Here is a 22421-nt window from a genome sequence, read left to right on the forward strand (position 1 = left end):
CGATATTTACTTGGGCCTGAATGAAGCATTCACAGTTCTCTCCCATTTCTTGAAGTTCAGCTAAGTGTAGTTGCCAGCTATCAGCTCTGGCCACAAAAAGAACAAAACACCTTTGTTCCTAATTCAGTTGCATGAATAAATCCGGAAGAGATAACCACATATACTTTTGCTTACTTTGGCCCATCTACATTAAATCCCCATAGCATCGTATTTCCCATTTTCAGGGATTACATGATGGGCTCTGATAGGGTAAAAGGCAGCCCTGAACACAGGTATTACAGCAGCCATACGCACAGCCTGTTCCTGATCTTCAGGGGAAGGGTAGGGGCTGCAAGGAAGAGAAACCACTTACATGTGGACACTTCAAGGTGACCACCAAGTACAGATGCCTCACGCGGAAAGAAGAGTTTGGGGAGGGCGACGATGTCAAGCGACCTCAGCACAGCGTTTCAATGTGAGGACTGGATTCTGGCTCTGAGCCCTACTAACTGCACAATCTGGGGCAGGCCTCCTCACTTGGGAGAGTGAAGGGATTCTGTGACCAGCATGTTCTGGTGCTCAGTGCATGGCTCCTTTGGTCATTCTGTGGCCCCCAAACTGACGCCCACTGAAAGCGAGTTTTTCTAGTTGCTGACACTATAGACGCGGATCCACCTTGCTGGCCAAGCCTAAGAGCCTTTGTAGAGAACCAAAAAACCAAAAACCAAACCAAAACAAAAAGAAAACACACTCCCTGTGAATTACCTGTTTAAAAAGCAAGTTAAAAGGAGAAATACTTATTGTGGTTTGTGAAATACGACAGTAAAATGTCACAAAGTGGGTTGAAATTCCCAAAACTGTACACCTTCCAAGACCATCCCCTCTGATATTTGCCATCCAGGAATGGAAGAGGAAAGACTCCGGGAAGAAAGTTTACGAGACAATGCTGACTCGCCAGGGGCTGTTTCGGTCTCTCCTGCACACACGTTCATTTCTGGTTTCCTCTTCCACAGAGACAACTCTCGTGTGAGGAGGGCAACAGGGGCTTCTCAGCGGAGGGAACATACCAGAGTGACGTCCAAGTCTTAAAGGGCAAGGAGAGCCGAAGACGCACGCACGCACGCGGTCCCGTGCTTTCGGGGGTTTTAGGAAGCACCACAACCAAGCTGGTTTCTGATGTGGAGAAGAGGTGGGCGGAACTGGTACTTTATATGCACAGCACAAGGAGGCTGCAGCTTGCAGCTTCGTGGAAAAAGTGTTGGCTTGTTCTCGGGTGTTTTTCAGCTCGGAAAGTGCCCAGCAATGAAAGACCACCCTGCGTTTAGGCCTCTGTCCTTTCCCAAGGCCATGCATATGGGAACACCAGGGAGGGAGGGAAGGAAAAGGGGGGGGGAAGCACGTGTGTCCAAACATATGGGCCCTTAATTCCCACAATGCATGACAATAAAGTCCCATCTCCATGCTGTGTGGGAGGACTGTAGCATCTTCAGTAGTAGATGGGCAGGAAAAACGTCTGTCTGAGCTGATCAACCCGACCAGACAGAAGCACAGACAAGCGCTCTGAAGTGGCAGCATCTGTAATGGACTTCAAAGGGGAAGAACACCGTGCCTGGGTGAGTCGTGCCAAAGGCAATTCCCAAAGAAACTTGCATATGAGCGACAGGAGAATCCCACAGGGAGTGAATGTAAACCCCCCCCCCCCCGCCTCTTCATGAGGCTGCCTCGCTCTAAAACAAACCTCCTGATGGTCAATCTACTGACATTTCTACCTTTCCAAAGAATTTATTCCAGTGGGTCAAAATGGTGAGAAGGATTTTCAAAACCGTTTTCATCCGTGAGTCCTTAGTTTAACCACAGTTTCCTTTGCTGGATGACAGCAGAAAGTCTGAGCCCCAGCGTGGAGCCCCACTTCACCGGTTATTGGATATGGGCCTTTCTAAGTGCTCATTTTCCCACTTACCTGTGATACTGGGTAGGAGGCCTTGAATAACCTAGATAAATGAACCCAAACGAATCCAAAAGCCCATTCTCTTTTACCTCCTTGCCCTCCAACACGCAAGCCTTTTCTTTGTAAGCAATGCCAAGTAACCAGAAAACAGATTGGGATTTCATCTGTACAGTCTTAGTTTCACTTCAGCTGCAAACCAGAACCAAGCAAGAGAAGGGAACACAAGTGGAAAGAAGGAAAGAATAAAGGGTGTGACTAATCCTCACAAATAGAAAAATAATCTCCTCACCATTTAATGCTGAGAACGACTGACAACCCAGCTCCAACGATTTCCGATTCTTTGGGAACTATAAGATGAACCAAATGTTCGCTTCACTGCATGTGGGTGTTTTCGGTGTGTGGTGAATTCACAGCCCTCGTGAGACATACTGAACCTCCCCCCCCAGAGAAAGAAAAGATGAATATGGACAGTAATCCACCGGAGGCACAAATCTGCGAGACTCCTATCTACATCCTGCCTTATAGGACAAGCCCATTTTGAGCTAGTGATCAAGAGAGATTTTACAGTTATATTTATTACTCTCTGTCTAGCTTCAAAAACAGTGGTGAATCAGAAGAAGCTCAGGTGTATACCTGGAATGTACAGAAAGAGATGCCCAGCCGGGAGCTGGTGGTGGGGGTGTGAGTCGTGCCATTCTTGGTAAGTGTCTCTCTCTCTCTCTTTTTTTTTTTTTTGTTCACTTTTCACATCAGAAACGTGCTTTCCATATCCCATGCCCAACCAAAAAGGAAACTCTGAAACCTGCTCACAAGTTAGCGGGCACATCTTTGGTCAGTCTCCGGATAATAATCATGTTCCACGTAGATCAAAATTCTGCATGCCCATTAACACAGAGACGAGTTTTGTAAATAATCCTTAAGATGCTCTATAAAGCTTTAAAACATGTTACTGATTCTGGCCCTGCTGGTTCCAAAGCCTGGTATCAGATATGCCTCTTGGAACAGCCTCACAAACTCTGACTTCCCCTCCTTTCAAAATGTGTACAAACTACAATAATCTCTCTTTTCCCTTTTATTTGGGGCCATGATAAGAAATGCAAATTAAAATACCAAACCACTGGATGTGACAAAAGACCCCGGCAACACCCACTTGTCAATAATAAGAAATTAAAGCATTACTCTACTGAGCACAGGGCTGACCTAATTTCCTACCATACAATTTAAATTTTCTCTCACCTTCTTTAGTTTCAAGTAGTGTGCAAGGTTATTATAACTGCTTCAGAGCTGTTCCTGCTGTCAGTGCTGGAATAATCAGACTTATTGGAATTGCTTTTTTAGTTTCTTAAAAACAAACATTAAACAGTTATAAAAAGTAACAAATTTCTACTTCTAGGGGGGGGGAATGGCAGTTGCCTAATTAAAATAAGATTTCTTCTGCTACCACTGTTACTGGGTACTGAAAATATTCCAAACAGTTGCCTTTTTTAAAAGTATCTTTCCACTACTTCCCCGGGAGGAAACTAATCGCTACGCAGCGGTATAAAAAGGTACCGTTCTTTTGCAATTTGCAGAGGATTAGAGTTTGGCTTCATATATAATCTGGAACCCATTGATCCACACACACAAAATCATTTCCCTTTAATCTGGAGATCAGACTCTTTTTCTAGAGGAACCTTGGCATTTGCATGCTGAATGTTGAACTTGGCTGGCACTGCTGGAATACCAGCAGGGTGGGAATGGGAAAACATATTTTAAAAAGTTTCTGCTACCGTGGAGGGGGTTGGGGGGAACGGGTGTCAATCTGGGCATCATAAATCCTATTCTAGTCCCTGCTTCTTGTTCCCTGGGATATTTAACATTTTATTCTGTTTGGCTCAAGGCAGGCCAAAGATGACTGCCTCCGTGATTGTGCCAGCTGTTACTTGTCCTCCCTCTATTTGCTTTTTGGGCTTAAATCCCACCCACCCTCAACTTTGGCCAAAGCAATTTCACTTCAGGGTTGTGTCCAATCCAAGATCAAACAACGCTGTCTGAAACCAATTCCATGGTGATCAAGGGTCAGAGACCTTTCACATAACCATGTTTTTTCATTTGCTTCTCTAGCTTCTCCAAGAGCAACTGTATCCTGCAAAGAGGGGATGTGGCACAAGGAAATAAAAAACCCAGGCAAAAGAGAAAGGGTGATGAGGGGTGACCAGGAGAGGTGACAGGGATAACAAAGCAGGGAGTCCAAGAGGAGCTTTCAGCCAAAGAAGAATGTAGATTTCACTTAAAGACTTAGGGTCGCCACGGAAATCGGATGCCTTTTTTTTTTTTCATGATGTCAAAGCATTTGATAATTAATATTATGCCTCCGTCAGGCAACTGAACCCTTTCAATTTCGGCTTCAAACTTAACTTCAGATTTAACGGATAAACTGTCCTGCCCTTTTCGTTGCCGAGATCAGATGTGGAATGACAAACTTCGGTTAAAGACGAGCACAGGCACCTGGAGAAACCCGAGAGAAGAACACCCAGAAACGACTGCACACACAACCCCAGAGGGCAAAACAAAAAACCACCATAACAAAACACTTTATCCTCCCTGTATGTCAAATCCTGGACTTCTGGGCTTTAATTGCTTTTTCTCTGTTTCCTGATTTCTGCAAGTCGTGGGGGCATGGAACGAACACAGTAAAAAAGCCAACAAGGGGAATGTCAGTTGGAATCCTCGGAAGAAATCAGGCAGAAAGTTGACCTTTTGGCACTTGCAGTGCAATGGAAGGTAAAACCTCGCGCGTCCCTTCCCTCCGCGAGGTCGGGCGACAATTTAGGAACAGCCTGTCTGGCTCACGTTCACACAGCCCGGGAAGGAGCAAAAAGCTCCCGCGGCCCCAATCGCCGCGTGGAGAACGCGCTATTCCCTCCGGGTAGGGCGAGAAATCAGCTTTTTCTCTCCAAGCCCATCCCAAAGCCAGAGGAAGGGGCTCGCCGCAAGCCTGGCGCTGAGGGGCAAGCCCCGGGGGACGCACCTGCAGCGGCGCAGCAAGGACCCGCGGGGCAGGTTCCCCGACGCCGGGCCGCCCGGCGTCCCGCCGCTGCGCTTGTCCAAGTTTTGGCCGCCTCGGTTTGCCCCCTGCTCGTGCCACAAGTGCACGGACTGCGGCGATCCGAGGGGGCTGTGATGCACTTACCCTTTGAGCTGCTCCCTCATGGTTGCAAGGGTTCGGCGGTCGAAGGAAGGCGCGAGCGGAGGAGTGAGTTTTCCAGAGCCGCCGGGCTCCCCGAAAGTCGAGCGCCGCCGCCGCCCAGGCTCGCAGCTGAAAGCACTGCGGAGGAGCCAGCGCGGGCAAGCAGGCGGGCGGGGAGGGGGCGCTGCAGGCAGACGGGGCGGGGCCGGTCCGGGCTCCGCCCCCACCTAGCGACCTGGGAACCCGGACTCCCAGAGACCCGGCAGTGGGGAATCGGCCTCGCCAAACGGAAAGGAAAAAGGAAAGACCGACCGAGGCAGAGATTTAAGGTTGTCCTAGGAACCTGAAAGCCCCACACCGCCCTGCTAGCACCGTCTTAAAACCTCCAGCAAGACTACTTGTTGCCTAAATAAATGACCTAGGTGCAAATGACCTCATTGCAGATAATTAAGTGTGTGGGTTCAGAGTTTGTTTTTTTCAGAGAATGAGAGAGAAAAAAATCACAGAGTTCTCCCCGCCCCGGCTTTCCCTCAATCCAAGATTAAAGTGGTAGGGCTGTAAGGACATGAAACTCAGGTTATGCTCATCCTGGGCTAAATGAGCTTCTTAGGAAGCATTTGTATTTGTGAAACGGCTGTGGGTCTCAAAGTGGGGGAGGGCAGTATCAGCGTCACCTGCGAACTTTTGATGAATAAGAATGCTGGAGTCTCAGCCCAGACCTACGGAATCAGAAAGAGCAGACTGAAGTTTGAGAACCACTGGTTATAGGCTCTAAAGAAAACACCACCACCACCACCAGTGGTGTGGCATGATTTGGTCTTTTGTTATTATTTTTGACAAATCTAAAAAGGAAACCATTTCTAATGGAACGTTTTATCAGAAAAGTGGCAGGGGACAGACAGTTCAAATACTGCTAATCCTAGAGTGTGCCATGTGACGATGCAGGTTAACTGTGCAAAATTACTTCAAGCAAGGAAATATTCTGAAAAGAAGACAGCCTTCATTAGCACAGTAAGTTTTTGCAACCTTCACATAGGTACCTTCCATTAGAGTCCCCGGAGTATTTTAAGATAATGTCCCTTTGTGGTTCCATTGTCCCTCCTTGTCCATTTATTTTGTGGGCCTGCTTTTTCTTTTCATCTTCTTTCAACTACTTGCCTTTCACTCTCTCTTCCGGTCCATTCCTTCCACTTCTGTTTACAGTTGAAAACATGCCCCCCTTTTTCTTTTTAAAATATTCTCTTTTTTGCTCAACATTTCCCCACCCCCACCCCCGTAGAACGTTGTAGAACATTTGAGCTAAAAGGACTGCGGACATCAATCTCCCTTTACTGTCTGCTACAGAATGACAAAAGAGGCAAAAAATAATAATAATAAAGTGCAGGAACAAAAGGGAAAGGGGGTGCCAGGTTTCTTCATTCCTGTTGACAAACCAAATAAAAATGTAAACGTTATCACTAAAGCCTTGTGCATGTAGGTAGGATTGGTTTTGCTATTTTAAAGCAAATAAAGCACTTCTGCTGGCATTTGGCCTCATAAATTGAGACGTATTAATGATGTCTCTTAGCAATTTTGAGCCAGCGAGTGGTGGAGGCAGCTTCTATTATGGTCTGAGGGGGGCACACTAGGATTCCCTTTGGGTGAGGCTGTCCCTTGGTGGAACTGCAGATTCTAGGTCTGCCTCTGTCTTGGTGAGGGAAGAAGGATTAGTATTCTGTGATGAGAAAGTTGTGGCCTTTGCTATTAATCAGTGACCAATCCCTGTGTCAATGTGGCAAATCACTTAAATACTGTTTATGTTTATTTCAATGAAAAGACACAAACCTCACAGCATGGACATTTGTACCCATCAGAAATCAATCAGTTAAAGGTTTGCCACACCTGTGCTTTGTCATGCTTCTCCTTTCTCGTTATTTTTGTTTTATCTGTTTGTTTTACACTCTGAAATTACCCACTGAAGATTCAGGCCTGATAGGTTTCTCTAAAATATCAACACTCAAGTCTTTTTTCTCACTGCTCACTGGGGAAACTACTAGGAACCATTCGCTGGACAATGAAAAAGAATGGAAAATAAGAAATCACTATTCTGATTTTTCTCTTCTCTTAAATTTGACAGATGGCAATCCTCAAAAATACATCTTTAAGTTCTTTTTTAGACTGGAGTTATAGGCACTTGAAGACTTGTTCCCAACTCTTGATGTTATTTTAGAAATTAAATACTCCAAGAATTATTAAGAAATGACATGGGCATCACAGTAACTGTTTTATTGTCAGTTTGAGTTAAATGATGAATTTGCTTATTAGGAAAAGGCAGTAAGAAAAGGTAATTTATAAATCTTCATTTCATATAAAAATTCTGTAATGATGCTACGTATGACAATACGTTGTTTATAGTAGCTGTCATTACGGTTTTGGTGTGAATCAGAGACATGAAAGGAACATGGAGGCTCTGTCACCGGAAAGGACAGATTGCATTTCTGATTCCAGAACTTACCATGAGCTATACTCATGCTCACACTGTGGCGAGAATGTGACAGTGCAAGGACTGGACCAAGGAGTTTTGCTCCAAGGCCTATGCCACTCTACCATGCTGCCATGGGGAGATGTGGCCTCCTTTACTGTAGGGGAAGATCTGTATTTTTTCTTTCTTCTGTGCTTGTAAGCAATCTCACTGCTGTCTGACAGCAGAGGAGGGTAGGTTTGCTACAAAGAGGGTTAAGGAAGGAATGAGATAGAGTGAAGTCTAAATTCCTCCATACCCAAAACTCTAGTCTTTAAGCCCCTTAAAAAATGTTGCTTAGAACAATGTAGACCTCTCTGATGGAAGGGACTGTGCTGGATAGCCCCTCAGTACCCCCTCCAGCTCTATTCTCTGCCCTTCTTCCACTCTGCTCTGCGCTCCAGGAGGCTGGGCCTCTGGGGATGTCATCAGTCAGGCTCTTGGGTGCCCTTTGGCTTTCTTTTGCCCTCAGCTAATGCGAGGCCAGGAGGAAAAGCCTACAGCCGGAGATAAAGGACAGGAGGAGGGAGATGTTTGCATTTTATTCCTCAAGCTCCCTCCTGTTGGCCTTGGACCTGGCAGTGGCTAAGTTCCTTTACCCATGGGCCACAAGCTGGGCTGGCATTTCTACAGCAACAGTGTTTTCCAGGTTCTTCCTTTGCTCCTGTTCTTCCCCTGACACTGCTCAGGTTTTTGTAAAGAGCCTTTTTCTTACATTCTTTTCAAGTACCACTTTTGCATGTACCATCTATTTCTTCCAGGCTCCTGACCAAACAGGGACTCATCCAGTCGAAGTCACCCTCTGGGTCACTAAATTGGATGCTGAATGGGGACCCCCTGAAGGAGGAATAAGTTAACTCCGACTGTTGGAGCTGAAAAGAAGACTGGGTTCATTCATTCAACAGTTCTATCTAGAAGCCTCCTCAGTAGGTGCAAAAGGAGCCTCTGGTCGGTTGGGAGTAAAGGCAAATCAACAATTACAAATGGTGGTAACAGCAGGTGTGAAGGTAAAGAGGCCACAAACAGCTTTTTCTTTTCAAGAGCTTCAGTGGTCTGATCTTTGGGAGAGAATGTCAAGAGATTCAGTAGGTGGCCAAATTGAGAATGATCCAGAGTTTGACCTGTGTCCTGAAAGGTCTGAATGTGAGCACCAGTGTGTTTCTGTCATATTTGCCTTTTAGAAAAAGGACTCAGGAAATGGATGGGGGCTGGGTCAGAAGAGTCTGGAATTAGAAGACCAGATACAAGGGGACTGCAGTATGAAGACGATCTGAACAGTGGAAGTGGCACCGAGTGGAGAAATAATAAGGTTATATATTACAGGAGTCATGACTGATCAGACACACCGATGGAAGAAAGGGACAACCTAGGACCCTGGGCCTCAAGCTTGGCCACCGCCGCATCTCACCACCCTGCAGGTCTGATCTAATAGCCTTGGGCACTGAAATTTTTTTTTTTAAAGATTTTTTTTTATTTATCTGACAGAGATCACAAGTAGGCAGAGAGGGGTGAATCCCAAGCCTGGATGAGTAATATTCCACAAGCCAGGAATGTCAGGAGGAGGGGGCCAGGTTCAGGCAGAAGAGGGCCAGGGAGAGAGGATCAATTCACTCTTAAGCATGGTGAGTTCGAGGTGGCCTTGTGGTGTAAAAGGGAGTCCCACATCCGAGCCCGGAGCATAGAGGGGAGATGTCTGGATTGGAGCCACTGGTTTGAAATGTCAGTGCTGGAAGGTCAAGTTTGTGGATGAGGCCAAGGGCAGAGGCCAGGCTGCTCGATGTTCCACAAACACATGCTTTTCCTTTTACGCTGCTTGAGGGTCAGAGTTAGCCAGGTTTTACCAATAAGAAATGAGGAGCAGAATGGGAAAGGAGAAAGACAGGGAATGGTTTGCGCTGGGCACTTGCCTGGGGATGGCCCTGAGGGACTTCACCACCCCCCAGGGGCGATCTTCCTCTCGTTCCAAGAGTCTCCACCTGAACTGCCTCGCCTTCCCTAGCCCATCTTAAGTTTAAACCGCATCGTTTTCTAAAAATCATTTGGAATGTAGGTACTACCTCAGTTAAGCATAATAGGTATTTTACAGTAAAATTTCACCATCTCGGTGTTTAGCAAACCTGTAAGTATTCCGTGTTTCTCTGTGCAAAGTACAAGGATGAGCTGTGAGCACTGAATCGGACATCTAATAAATGCTTACAATGATGGTGAGTCACTGCTAGTTAGGGCAAATACCACAGTGCACTAATTAAAATATGTGTAACAGTCTCTTTAGATCCATCTGAAACCAGCATCTTCTGGATGTAAAAATCTCCAGTCAGTTCATATTAACTAGTAAATGAAGAGGTGTCTACATTCAGACCCACACAAAACCCTATTTTTCCAGGCCTTTCCCCTGCAAGGAGACAGAGTAAGCCAGGCTGAGGAAAGTTCTCGGAGCCAGCTGCCATCCAAACCAGAGATTTCACCAAATAGGTTCCAAATCGAGTTTCACTCAGATTCCCTCTCATGTGGTTTGCTTCTAATAAGATTCTTCAAAGCTTCCCAGAGACACCTCTATCACACCGAACATCTGAAAAGATGTGAAGTTGAACATCTTCACGAAAATAAAGCCACACTTCATTAACCTTACGGGCCAGCAGTTGCTTCCCAGGAAAGAATTCAGGTACCTATTAGCCTGCCAGCTATAGCCTATCCCACGTAAAGCAAACAGACGGCCTCCTGCTAAAAATGGGTAACCAGTTAAGGTGGTTCCAGCAGACCTAAGACAGCATTCCCAGTCTACCTTAACAAGCGCTCAAAGCTGTAACTATCTGTCTGCCTTTCCCAAACAATTGTGCCAAATAACAGGAATTTCAAAACTAGGCAGAAATTCTGACACTCTGCATAATCTCCCTTCCTCTTCAGCTACAAATAAGGCTTTGTATTCGATTAGACTCACAGCAGGTGAAAACCCCAATTAGTGAATTCAGTCTGGGGCCTCTTTCTACCTTCCTCCCACACACCAGTTAAAAAAAAATTAAAAAAAAAATAATAAGGCAAGTCTCAGTCTTTTCCCAGATCACAAGTAAATTAACCCTTGGATCTACCCAATCAAGCCCTTTAAAACATAAAGAATTTTCACAAGAAAGAGACTTTCTTGACTTCATAATGGGGCTTACAGAAAATTGTTTTGCTAGATGTTATTGTTTTCTTCAAATCCATAAATACTCAGATTTTCCAATCTAGAAATTACAGTTTTTCTTTATACCTGAAGACTCATGAAGCCAATATAACCTAAAGAGTGATTAATGGACAGTCTGCTGCAAGAGAGAATGATTTTTAAGTTATGTTCTTATTTTGGTGCATTTGAGATGAGAGAAAATATTAAATTTTAGTTTTCACAGTATGCTTTGGCCTTAGGAAGTACACAACGTCTATATTTCATACTTTGTAAATATTTATTTGTCAAAGGAAATTCATAATTGGACAAGGATACAGGTTTGGTTTGAACATTCTAAAAAAAAAAGCAAGAAAGCTTTAGTTCTTAGAGTGATTTACTTACACTTTGTCAATTGCTTCTCTGGAAATAATTCACAACCCAGTTTTATTTATGAGCATATGATTAAAAAAGAGCAGCTTTGTCTCTTTTAATTGTTTCAGTGCTGTCACTTTTCTTGAAACAAGTCGTAGGACTTACTATCCACAAGAAAACACTGAACATATATCAAATAGCAACGTAGCTTTTAGAGGTAGTCATTTGTTACTGTCAGAGGTTCATTTCATTTTGAGGCTTTTTAATTAAAATGCAAAATTCTACATACATGCCTGCCTAAATTACCCATTCTGAAACACTCGAATTTCATTAAAAAAAATGCTAAATGCTAATGTAACCATTTTTAATACTTATGACTTGCTTCTTAAGATGGGGGGGGGAATAAACAAAGGAATTACCAGTCAATTAAGCGAACAAAGAAGTCACCCTGAGTTGAAACAGGTAAGAAAAATTTAATATTCAAATGATACCGAATGAAGATACAAGAGGGGATTTTTCCCCCTCCTTCTGAGATGAATATCTACCAGAATCAAAAGCAGCTTTTTAATCTTCAGCAAGCATATTCTGGCAGAGGCACGAAGCCAGCAAGGCAGAGCTCTGGACCGATTCTGCCCCTTAGAGGCCAGTCCCTTAACCCATCTGGAGCTTTGTTGACTCATCTGTAAAATTCAGCTACTACTGCAAAGGGCCATCGTGTGGGTCAAATGACATAAGGACTAGGAAAGCGATCTGAAGGCTGGAGGATGCTGTGTTAATACAAAGTAGCCTGTTGTGCAGTTACAGTTCCTTAAAAGAAAACCCAGTATGTCCAGGAATACTGTTGGGAACACAGCACAAGAAAAATTCAGCCTAGACACTCACTTGCCATTTTTAGACTGCTGTATGAGGGGAAATGAGCAGGCTCAGAGTTTGTCTTGCCTTTTTAGCAATTTGCAAAAGGAAACTTTCCTTCTTCTGTTTTGTACATCTAAGAAGGAAGAAGTGGGTAAACTAAAGTAAGATTTTTTTTTTTACAAGATAAATCAGTAATCACAAGCCAGCCATAGAAGTAAAGTTTACACCCTTTTGCTATCCTTCTGGGGGGCCGAGAGGAAGATATCCATACTAGTCACACATGTTAAAAGGTGTATTCACGTTCATATTGTCAGAGAGCAGCGCCCTGGTGTAGTGAGAAAACCAGTGAATATTGGTTTTGCCAGGGACAGTGGGAGAGAAAGATCCCCTCTACCCTGAGGGAGAAGTCCTCTTGGTGGCAGGCCTTCAACAGCCAGGATGTGATCAGAGCTCCCAGGGACCGACACAGAGGGACAGGAATTCGTAAAGGGGGAAATGGAGGTTAAAACCAATTTAACCACTTAATGATTTACCAAAGGCTGAAGCTTGTACTCCAGCTCTGGTCTATGTTTGTCAAATCTTTTTTTTTTTTTTTTTTTTTTTTTGAGATAAAAGGAAAATATGAATGCAAGGAATTTTATTCACATATCTCTGAGAACATTTTTTCATGTGCTGTACCCAGAGTAAGTTTTTTGTGCATATTACCCTAATTCGTTTCTTTAGATGACTGTGATCATGATGTATTTATTGGACACTTACGTGTGTCTTTGCCTATCAGTTAAACTCTTTCCACTATTCTTTACTATTTGTAAAGCCTAGAAAAATGTTTGGAGGATTGGCTGGGAAATAGTTTAAAATTTCAGCTTTGTAACCAGATTACAATTACAATTACAACCAGAACCACCCAAATATGGTGTAGACTTTAAGGAGCTTAGAATCTAGTGAAGGGGGATGGAGACAGAACATGAGGAAACACTGTATCAGATGGACTCTAAGTATAGAAACAGACAGAAAAAAGGAAGCAAAAGGGAAGAGTTGTTTAGCCTATTGGGTTTAAGGAACACACATGCCAATGAAGAGTTAACTAGGCTTAAATCTCCAGGTTTCATGCATGTTTTTGTTTGTATATGAAGAACAGAAGCAAGTTTCTCAAACTGACTCTGTGAGCTAATCTCTCATATTAATAATTTACTGAAGCACAGATTTTTAAATGTTAACATACTGCTGTGTTATAAAATCAGATTATCTTCTTTTTGGGATTCAAAAAAGAATTCGGCCAGTATTGGCTTTTGTATCTCAGGAAGGTTAATATTCAGAAAATACTACTGTCCCAGGGCGCCTGGGTGGCTCAGCTGGTTAAGCATCTGACTTCTGCGCAGGTCTTGATCTCGGGCTCCCTGCTCAGCAGGAGTCTGATGATTCTCTCTGTTCCTCTCGCTCTGCCCATTCCTCGGTTTGTGCTCACACTTTCTAATAAATCTTAAAAAAAAATACTACTGTCCCTACTAGAATATCAAATCACATTCTTGAGTTATACTCTATTGACTTGAGTCAATACTCTAGTGTGGGAATCTATATCCTCACACGTTGACTTGTTGTCATCCTTTAGAAGCCTTTCCTCCTATGATAGAAAGACAAGAAAAAAATTGGCATTACCCGTACTTGTGATGACTTTTCTTTTTAAAGAGAATTGAGTTTGGAGTGGGAATAAACAAGCATGGAGAAGTAGGTATGGAGCGGAATGGAAATGTATGTAGTGTAGACCACTGCAATAGTCCAGTTAAGGGAGGATGAGCAAAACGGCTGAAGGGGAGTGGGAGATACAGGCTTCCTGATATGGAATGAATAAGTCACAGGAAAAAAAGTTCAGCAGAGGGAACAGGATCCATGGTATTCTAACAGCATTGTCTGGTGACAGGTGGGAGCTATATTTGTAAGCACAGCCTAAGTACACACTTGTCCAATTGCAATGTTGAACACCTGAAGCTCATGTACCACTGTGTCTCAACTCTACTTCATTAAAAAAGAAAAGCAGATCCTTTGGGGTGGGGTATAAGTATCTTTGAAAAAGAAAAGAAAAGAAAAAGGCAGAGAGAGGGGATGAAATCCTGAATTAAGAAAGTAGCATTGAGAATTGGTGCGGAGGTTGAACTCAAGACAAGTTACAGGATACAATCAATTTTACTTTTCAACCAATCAGATTTCAACCAACCATTTCTGGAGGAAAGGGAAAACTCTAGGATTTTTGGTAATGGTGCCACTATCTGAGAATTCATGTCTGTGTATATACTACGTATATATTTATATCTCATATTGTACCATAGGGCAACTTAGAAGGATGAATAAATTTCAAAAATGAATAGATAAAATCCAGCATGAAGAGAATGTAAATAGAATAAAGCATTAAGAAGGGAGGAAAAGTCAGAACACTGATTTGAAGATCATCGGGCTTGATATGGCTAGTAAAATTTAGCTACATACAAGGCTTGGGGAAGACGTGGAGCAACTAGAACTCACCTGCTTTGCTGATGGGAATATACACTGGTCCAACCATATTGGAAAACTGGCTTAATGCATACACGCTGAGCACATGCCTACCGAGTGACCCCGAAATGCTGCTCCTTAGTGTATTTCCAAAAGGGACTTAGACACAGATTCACTGAATGACACAGTTTAGAATGTTTCTAACATCATTCTTTGTATCAAGTGTCAATCAGCAATAGAATATATAAATCATAGCATATTCACACAACTTTATCCAATACTATAGATGAATGTGAGTTTTAAGAAGCGAGACGCGAGAGAGTACATGCTACATGATTCCATTTACATGAAGTACCAGAACAGGCCAGATTAATTTATGGTGTTCCCATTCAAGAGAGTGATTACCCTTGGAGAGTGGGTAATGATTGGAAGTGGGCAGGGGTGGCCTAGGGGACTTCTGGGTCTGGGAATGTTCTGTTTCTTGATCTGGATGCTGGTTACTGAGGTGTGTTCAGACTGTGAAAATTCATTGTACTGTCTACTTCAGATTAAACCTTTTTCTATATGCCAATATTTTCAACCCAACCTTTTTGAAAAGGGGTTCTAATTTGGCTGTGGGCTTTCTGGATGCCAAAGCAAAAGAAAAAGGGTAAGAGGAAATACCATCGAGTTTATTATTTAAATTACTGATAAGAGGAAAAGAACATAATTCTTTAAGTAAAGCAACCCAAAATCTCAATTCTGCTCTTAGATCTAAATAAACCAAGGTTCTGATGCCCCTGAGCCAAAGCCATCTTACGGGAATCAAAGCAAAGTGAGCCGAGAATGCCACTTGTTCATAGCTGGACCCAAGTTAAAGAGAAAGCATGGTACGGTATTTTTCCAAACTGTAGGTCATGAACCACTCATAGGCTGTGAAATCTAGAGACTGCATCATCACGGATATTGTTTTCAATAACAAAGAAAAGAATAGAAAATATGAGAATGGATTACACAGTAAGGATAAGTAATGCTTTGTGATGCTCTTCTTTCCACATATAAACACAGAGAAACATTTATACAGATAACGTGTGTGTACACACGTGTGTTTGCACTAGAATGATATATAAAGCGTGGATTGGTCAAGAAACAGGAAAGCTAGAGATCTTCACTGCATGGAAGAAAAGAATGTGTACTTATTGGATAGGCATGCATAAACAGACTCAGAAGGAAGCTGGGGGCAGTCAGCTTATGGTTTTATTCTCTGGTAAGGGCTGAAACCTTAGGAGGACTGGAAGGGCATAACAAGCTTCAGGAGGGGGACATTCACCAGATCTGAAGTTCTAGCCACAGGAGGCGCTGCTAGGGTCTGAGGGTCTGCCTGAAGTTTTAGAGCGTGTCTCTCTGCCAGCTGTTCATTGAGGAGACTGTAGGAGCCTACAGTAGGAACTACTCAATATTTTCTTTCTATTCCAGAGGACATGGTGATGTCACATTGCAGGGGGAAAAACATTGCTGCAAAAGGTATTGTCAAGGGGAGTAACTACGAGCCCACCCTACTGCACACACGTGCGTGCTGCCTGTCTGAGCAACACCACTGCCAAACACAAACTGAGAAATCGTCCTTCTGCTCTTGCCCCACAACGGGACATCCATGGAAGCCCTTGGTAGAGGGCCCATGGTTAGGCCCACAAATTGGCCAGTGTGCATCTGACCGAATGGGGACATCTGAGGGCTGAAAGATGCCCCATACTACTTAATACCTATGAATTCATCCTATTAAGTGCTGGGGTAAATCTGATTTGAGTGTTTATAAAACCCGGTAATGACCATACTTATGCAAAAGAAAAAAGATTCTTTTTTTTTTTAAGATTCTATTTATTTGACAGATCACAAGCAGGCAGAGAGGCAGGTGGAGAGAGAGGAGGAAGCAGGCTCCCTGCTGAGCCGAGAGCCCCACATGGGGCTCAATCCCAGGACCTTGGGATTGTGACCGGAGCCAAAGGCACAGGCTTTAACCCACTGAGCCACCCGGGCGCCCCAAAAGAAAAAAGATTCTTATATGATTGTTAGAACACTCTAGATAGGGTGTAGTTATGGGGATATGAAGCATAGGCAAAATAACAACACCTTTGAGAATAAAATTCTCTTCAAAAGAGTGACCAGCCAGGAGAATAACCAGAGAAGAAGTCATAATCCTTCCTCTGTCAGTATTTAATCACAGCAGCATTAACTGAATACGCTGTAGTAATAAGTGATTAAGTATATTTCTCATTGGTATTTTTCATCTTTGAAAATCACCAGACTATAGATACTTTATTTCTACCTTTGCCTAGGAAGCTATACATCAACAGCCCAGGCCAGCATGATTACTCACAAAATAAGAATTATCAGAGCACATCTCATTTCAACTACACCTAAATTCACTCTGCAATAGAACTTGCTGGTAACTTTTCTCCAAATGCCCTGCAACATACAGCAAAATGGCCCCAAATTCTGGCCCCTCACTGGTAACTAGCTCTTGCCATGTGTCTTTGTACCTCCTCCCATCAGAAGCTGGAGTCTTTCCCTGTCCTGTTATCTTTGATGACCCTATGACATGACTTGCTTTGGCCAATGGATGATATCAAATGTGACACAAGCAGAAACCTGACAAGGGTCTTTGTGAAGAGGCCCGGGTTATCCTGTTGGATCATGAGACACAAAGACCTAGTCGAATCTGTTCCCAAACAACAGCCTGTCAACCATCAGACAAGCAAATCAGGCTACAAGAGCCCATCCAGCCACGAGCTGACCACAGATGCATGGGCAGGCCTAGCAAAGACCACTAGAATGGCCCAGTCCATTTTCTAAGAGTGAGATAAATAAGCTGTGGTTGTGTTAAGGGAGCTACAAACCATGGCTCATGGGCCAAGTCTGGCCTGTGGCCTGTTTTCACAGAGCCTTCCACCCAAGTATACATACAGTTTTAAAGAGTTGGACCAAAAAAAAAAAAAAAAGAATATACAACAGAGATCCTATATGTACCACAAAGCCTCAAATACCTACTGTTCAGTCCTTTATAGAAGTGTTTGCTGCCCCCTGGGTTAAGCCATTAATTTGGGGAATAGTTGATTATACAGCAAAATAGAGCCAACACATAACTACTCCCAAGAAATAATGTGAGAAACTAAGACTTTCTCCCAGAACTCAGCTGACATCTGTTCAATTTATCCTAGTTGCTTGTTCACTAAGATAATACTTGATATGAATACAATAAACAAATAGACACATAACCCATAAGGTTATTTTTGTAGTGTGCTTCTCAAAATTACGATTTCTAAGTTGAGGTAGAAGAACAAGTGTACAATTTTTACCGGTTTTACTCATAAAAACCCAAATGTGTACCAGCAGGTAAACAGAAAAGCGAAATATGGTATTATTCAAACAACAGAAAGTACTCTTCCATTAAAAAGGAATGAACTTAACTATATGCTGGCTAACAGATAATAATAAAAAAATGCTACTTTATAAAAACAAAACCAAAAAGGAATTAACTACTGATTTTCAAGTACAGATACTCAAAATCATTATGCTAAGAGTAAGAAACCATAGACGCAAAAATACCATGCCATTCCATTTATATAAAATTCTAGAAAATGCAAACTCATCTATAGGCACAGAGAGCTGATAAGCGATTGCCAGGGGCCGTGGGTAAAGGGAAGGATGGTTGGCAAAGGGGCACAAGGCTGTTTTGGGGGGATCAGAGTTTTTTGTACTTTGTAGTAGTGGTTTTATTGGTACACGTTTATAAAAAATCAGTGTACATCAGTATTGTACAATTTAAATGGATGCAATTTATTGCGTGTAAATGATCTTTAATAAAGTTGATTTAAAAAAATTTTTTTCGTAAAAGCAGTTGCCCTAAAATCACATTTAATGTTTGAAAATGTATACAAGTGGACAGAAAATGAGGTGCATTACACGGGGTGTTTATATAAATATAGGACAGATTCAGGTCATGCTGTCAGTCCCTTCTGATTAATTCTAAAAATATCAAAACATTAGATTATGAAGCAACCTTAAAGGTTAATGAATTAGATCCTCTCATCCAATACCAAATTGCCTTTAGGGGTGAAGCAGTCATTTCAGCCTTGAATATCTACTGCAAGGCGAGTTTACTGCTTTTTAAGGTGGTAGATTCTGTTTTTTGGTAGCTCAGTTGCAAAATTTTCTTTTAACCCCCCCCCCACAAAATTTTCTGTAATATTTACTTAGAGTTGGCCTTCTTATAACTCCCATATATATAGCTGAATCTATTCTCAGGGCAAAACAGGGCAACACAAAACAAGGAAAAATAAACAAAAAACACAACAACACAACCAAAATGCAATAAAACACACTGCTTCTTGACTTCCAAATATTTGAGGCCCTCTATTACATTCTCCTTAATAGTACTTCTCTCTAAGCCAAATCTAAATACCTGCATTTACTTATATATTTTTTCTCCTATAATATGGCCTATAGGCCCTTGGCTATCCTGGGGCTATTTTGAGTAAAACGATCCATTTAAAATGTGATGTTCAGAATGGAGTAAGTGGGATACTTAAAGCCCCCTTTTTTGCCCATATAATGCCATCTATAACTGTTGTAGCATTTTAGTTTCATAAATGCCACACTTTTTGTTCATACTGAACTCATGGATTGCTAGAAGACACAAGGGTTTTTAAAAATAATCTTGTATTAATTAAGGTCTCTTTCCTCCTGTGTTCTTAAATTACTTGAGTCTAAATGCGAGATTTATGTCCTATTTAAAATATGCCTTCATATTTCATCTCCTAATAAGAGCTGATTTTTCTAACTGATTGAAATCTATTAATATTTTGATGTATTGGGCGCCTGGGTGGCTCAGTGGGTTAAGCCGCTGCCTTCGGCTCAGGTCATGATCTCAGGGTCCTGGGATCGAGTCCCGCGTCGGGCTCTCTGCTCAGCAGGGAGCCTGCTTCCTCCTCTCTCTCTCTGCCTGCCTCTCTGCCTAATTGTGATCTGTCTCTGTCAAATAAATAAATAAAATCTTTAAAAAAAAATATTTTGATGTATTTATGATATGAAGTATTTACAAATTCCATCAGTTTCAAATTTGTTAGTAAGGATAGTGGCTATTTACAATCGTTCTCTCAACAAGTGAGCACCTATTCAGTTCTATTCCGTAGTAGCGTTGGTGGTATAGTGGTGAGCCACAGCTGCCTTCCAGTTCTGTTCCGTAGTAAACAGACCAAAATGGATCAAAATGGTTTCTATCTTCTTGGCATTCATACACTACAGCAGGAGACATATGTATAAACAAACAATCACAACTCAGAGAAATGCTGGTGGAAAGCTGTGCTAGCTGAACGGAGACTTTAAAGAAGGATTCACAGAGGTAGTGATACCTGGGCGAAATTGGCCAGCTGAGGTCTTCAGGCAGAGGGCCAGGGTGATAAAAAGCAGCATCCGTGTGCAAAGGCTTGCATACCTCAAGGGGGCAAGGACAGGAGGCAACTCTACTGGATGGTAGTCCTCATTTGTCAATTGACATTCTTTGGGTGTTTTTGTTTATCAGCATATTCAGTCTATCATTCAGCCCACACTTGTTTCTCTTGTTCCCAAGACTACCAAAAGAAAACTTGAAAAATATGGTATAAAATCCTAAGATATAGCATCGATAACAGTCTTCTCCTCTAACCTTTTGGTAGCCATAACAAAAATGATGAGTTTTGAGGACATCATGCTGACTGCCAAGGAGTAGGTTTTTATGAATACTCCTTATTCTTCTCTTCAAGTGTCATCTTTGAAGATTGTAGCGCTCATCAACATCAGGCTAAATGGGTTGTAATTTGGGGGGGGGTTGTAATTTTTTAAAAGATTTTAGTTACTTATTTGAGAGAGAGAGTGAAAGAGAGCATGAGCGGGGGATGGGCAGAAGGAGATGGAGAAGCAGGCTCCCCGCTGAGCAGGGAGCCCGATGCTGGGGGTGGGGTCAGGGGTGGGATGCAGGGCTCCATCTCAGGACCCTGGGATCATGACCTGAGATGAAGGCAGATGCTTAATCCACCGAGCCACCCAGGTGAACCTGGTTTATAATTTTTAAAAAATTTATCTTATTTTTTAAAGGTCAAAATAATGTTTTCTTTGTTCCCTGTATAACATCACCAATCTCCTTACCATGCTTTCTCCAAGTCTATCACCAGTAGCTCTTTCCATGGCAGCAGAAGTCAAGTTTTAATTGCTATTAGATTAAGAGAAAGCACTCCTACCAAGTGGAAAGGGGCTCTGCATCCTAACAGAGGTTGGACACTAAAATCACATGACAACACCCCTAACAAATGAGATCTGGTCGTGGAATTGATTTTAGTTTATTTTAAGATTTCATTTTTAAGTAATCTCTACACTCATAGGGCTCAAATCTACAACCCCAAGATCAAGAGACACGTGCTCTACTGATAGAGCCAGCCAGGTGCCCCTTGACTTTATTTATTTATTTATTTACAACAAAAGTGTTATGAGTTGAGGTTATCTCAAGGATAGTCTAGAAAAAGATCCTGTTCCCATTAAACCTGAATGAAAGTTTGGTTGGACTTATGGCATCTTAAAATCCAGGATACTCTCCTAAAAAGCAAGGGATCTGGAGGTTGCAGACTGTATTAAATTGTTCTTTACTTATCTGTGGCCCTAATGAATTTACGACCTTCAGTAAAGAAGTGGTTCTCTATTTCTGACTTCTAAGTCATAGTAGTTGCAGGGAAGGGGTTAAGAAGGTTAGAAGAGGGGACTGTTCTGTGGCTATATTCAGTGAGCAACTTTCTACTAGCACACAGCTTACTGAGTTGGGACTGTTTGCATCTAGGTCTCCTGCTGTAGCGTATAAATACTGGGAAGATAGGAACCATCAGGAACTACTCTGGTCTCTCTACTATGCAATATAACCGAATTCCGTGTTTCATTGCTTTTCGGGGGTCATTTTTCCATTTTGTAAGGAAATGAGGGAACATACCTGGCTGTTTTAGTCATACAGCGAAAGTAACATTTATTTACTTTCCTAAAATTGCACTCAAATCTCCAGTTTGCATCACGCAGAGGCTTCATATACTTTGGCGGATTTTAACTATAGCTAAATGATTGGCATACATTTATATTTAATTTTAATCAAATGTAAAGACACGTATGCAAAACAAAGAATGGCTCGAAGCTCCCTTTATACATGAAATATGATTATTGAACTTTACAGTAGATCATTCACTGGGGGGAAAGTTGTTGATGTACTTCTTCCCTCTACTTTTCTACCCTTTGGTGACACTGGTTGTATTTTAAGATTCTGAATGTTGTAAACGAACACTTTACTGGAGCAGCATGTTTACCCACAGCAAAAAGAAATGTGTTACCTAGGACTAATAAAGTCGTTTATGAGTTACAATGAAGAGCAAATGCAAATGGTAAAAAAAAAAAAAAATTCCATTATTTATTAGCAGTAAACCCGGTATTTTTTGTAAAGCAGTTTTCACAGAAGCTCTACTTATGTTAGCTTTTCCTAAACCTTGCTGCAAAGTGTCAGTTCTTTCTAATACATAATCAAGGGAATTTTGTGTGTGGAAGAAAACTTCTTATATTTGTAAATGACAGTTAGAGGAGAGCTGGGAAAAACCAGAAAGCCTGTGCATGAGGATTAAATGTGAACATAGGAATCCAGTGAATTTCAACCATCATTTTGAAAACATCCAGAAAAAGGGGCTTTTTGAGTCTAGTAGAGTCTGATTTCCACTTTAGACTATTTCAAAATATAATAATCTGAAAACAAAGGCAGATACACATAGTATCACCAAATAATTCTGAATTAAATTCATCCACTGGTCTTTTTAATTAAATTTCCTAACTTTTTGTATGACTCTATTTTTTTTAAAGAATTTTTTTTTTTTTGTCAGAGAGAGAGAGAGGAGCGAGAGTGAGCACAAGTAGGCAGAGAGGCAGGCAGAGGGAGAAG

The 22421-nt window shown here is 42.2% G+C and overlaps 1 protein-coding gene across 13 annotated transcripts in view; it reads right to left on the bottom strand.

Moving 5' to 3' along the window:
• Window positions 1-22421, bottom strand: part of DMD (dystrophin) — a 2094983-nt gene that overhangs the window by 143910 nt on the left and 1928652 nt on the right. For 4 of the 13 annotated variants that reach the window (XM_032330382.1, XM_032330384.1, XM_032330383.1 and 1 more), the window contains exon 1: window positions 5100-5218. The exons of 8 other annotated variants lie outside the window; for them this stretch is intronic. In XM_032330382.1, the coding sequence (XP_032186273.1) occupies window positions 5100-5119 (20 nt within the window). In that variant the 5' untranslated portion in view covers window positions 5120-5218. Of the gene's footprint in view, window positions 1-5099; window positions 5254-22421 lie in introns of those variants that run through there. One more of the 13 variants, XM_032330385.1, reaches the window with a different exon arrangement.

Source organism: Mustela erminea, chromosome X (assembly GCF_009829155.1).
Source record: "Mustela erminea isolate mMusErm1 chromosome X, mMusErm1.Pri, whole genome shotgun sequence".
In the NCBI taxonomy this organism is placed as follows: domain Eukaryota; kingdom Metazoa; phylum Chordata; class Mammalia; order Carnivora; family Mustelidae; genus Mustela; species Mustela erminea.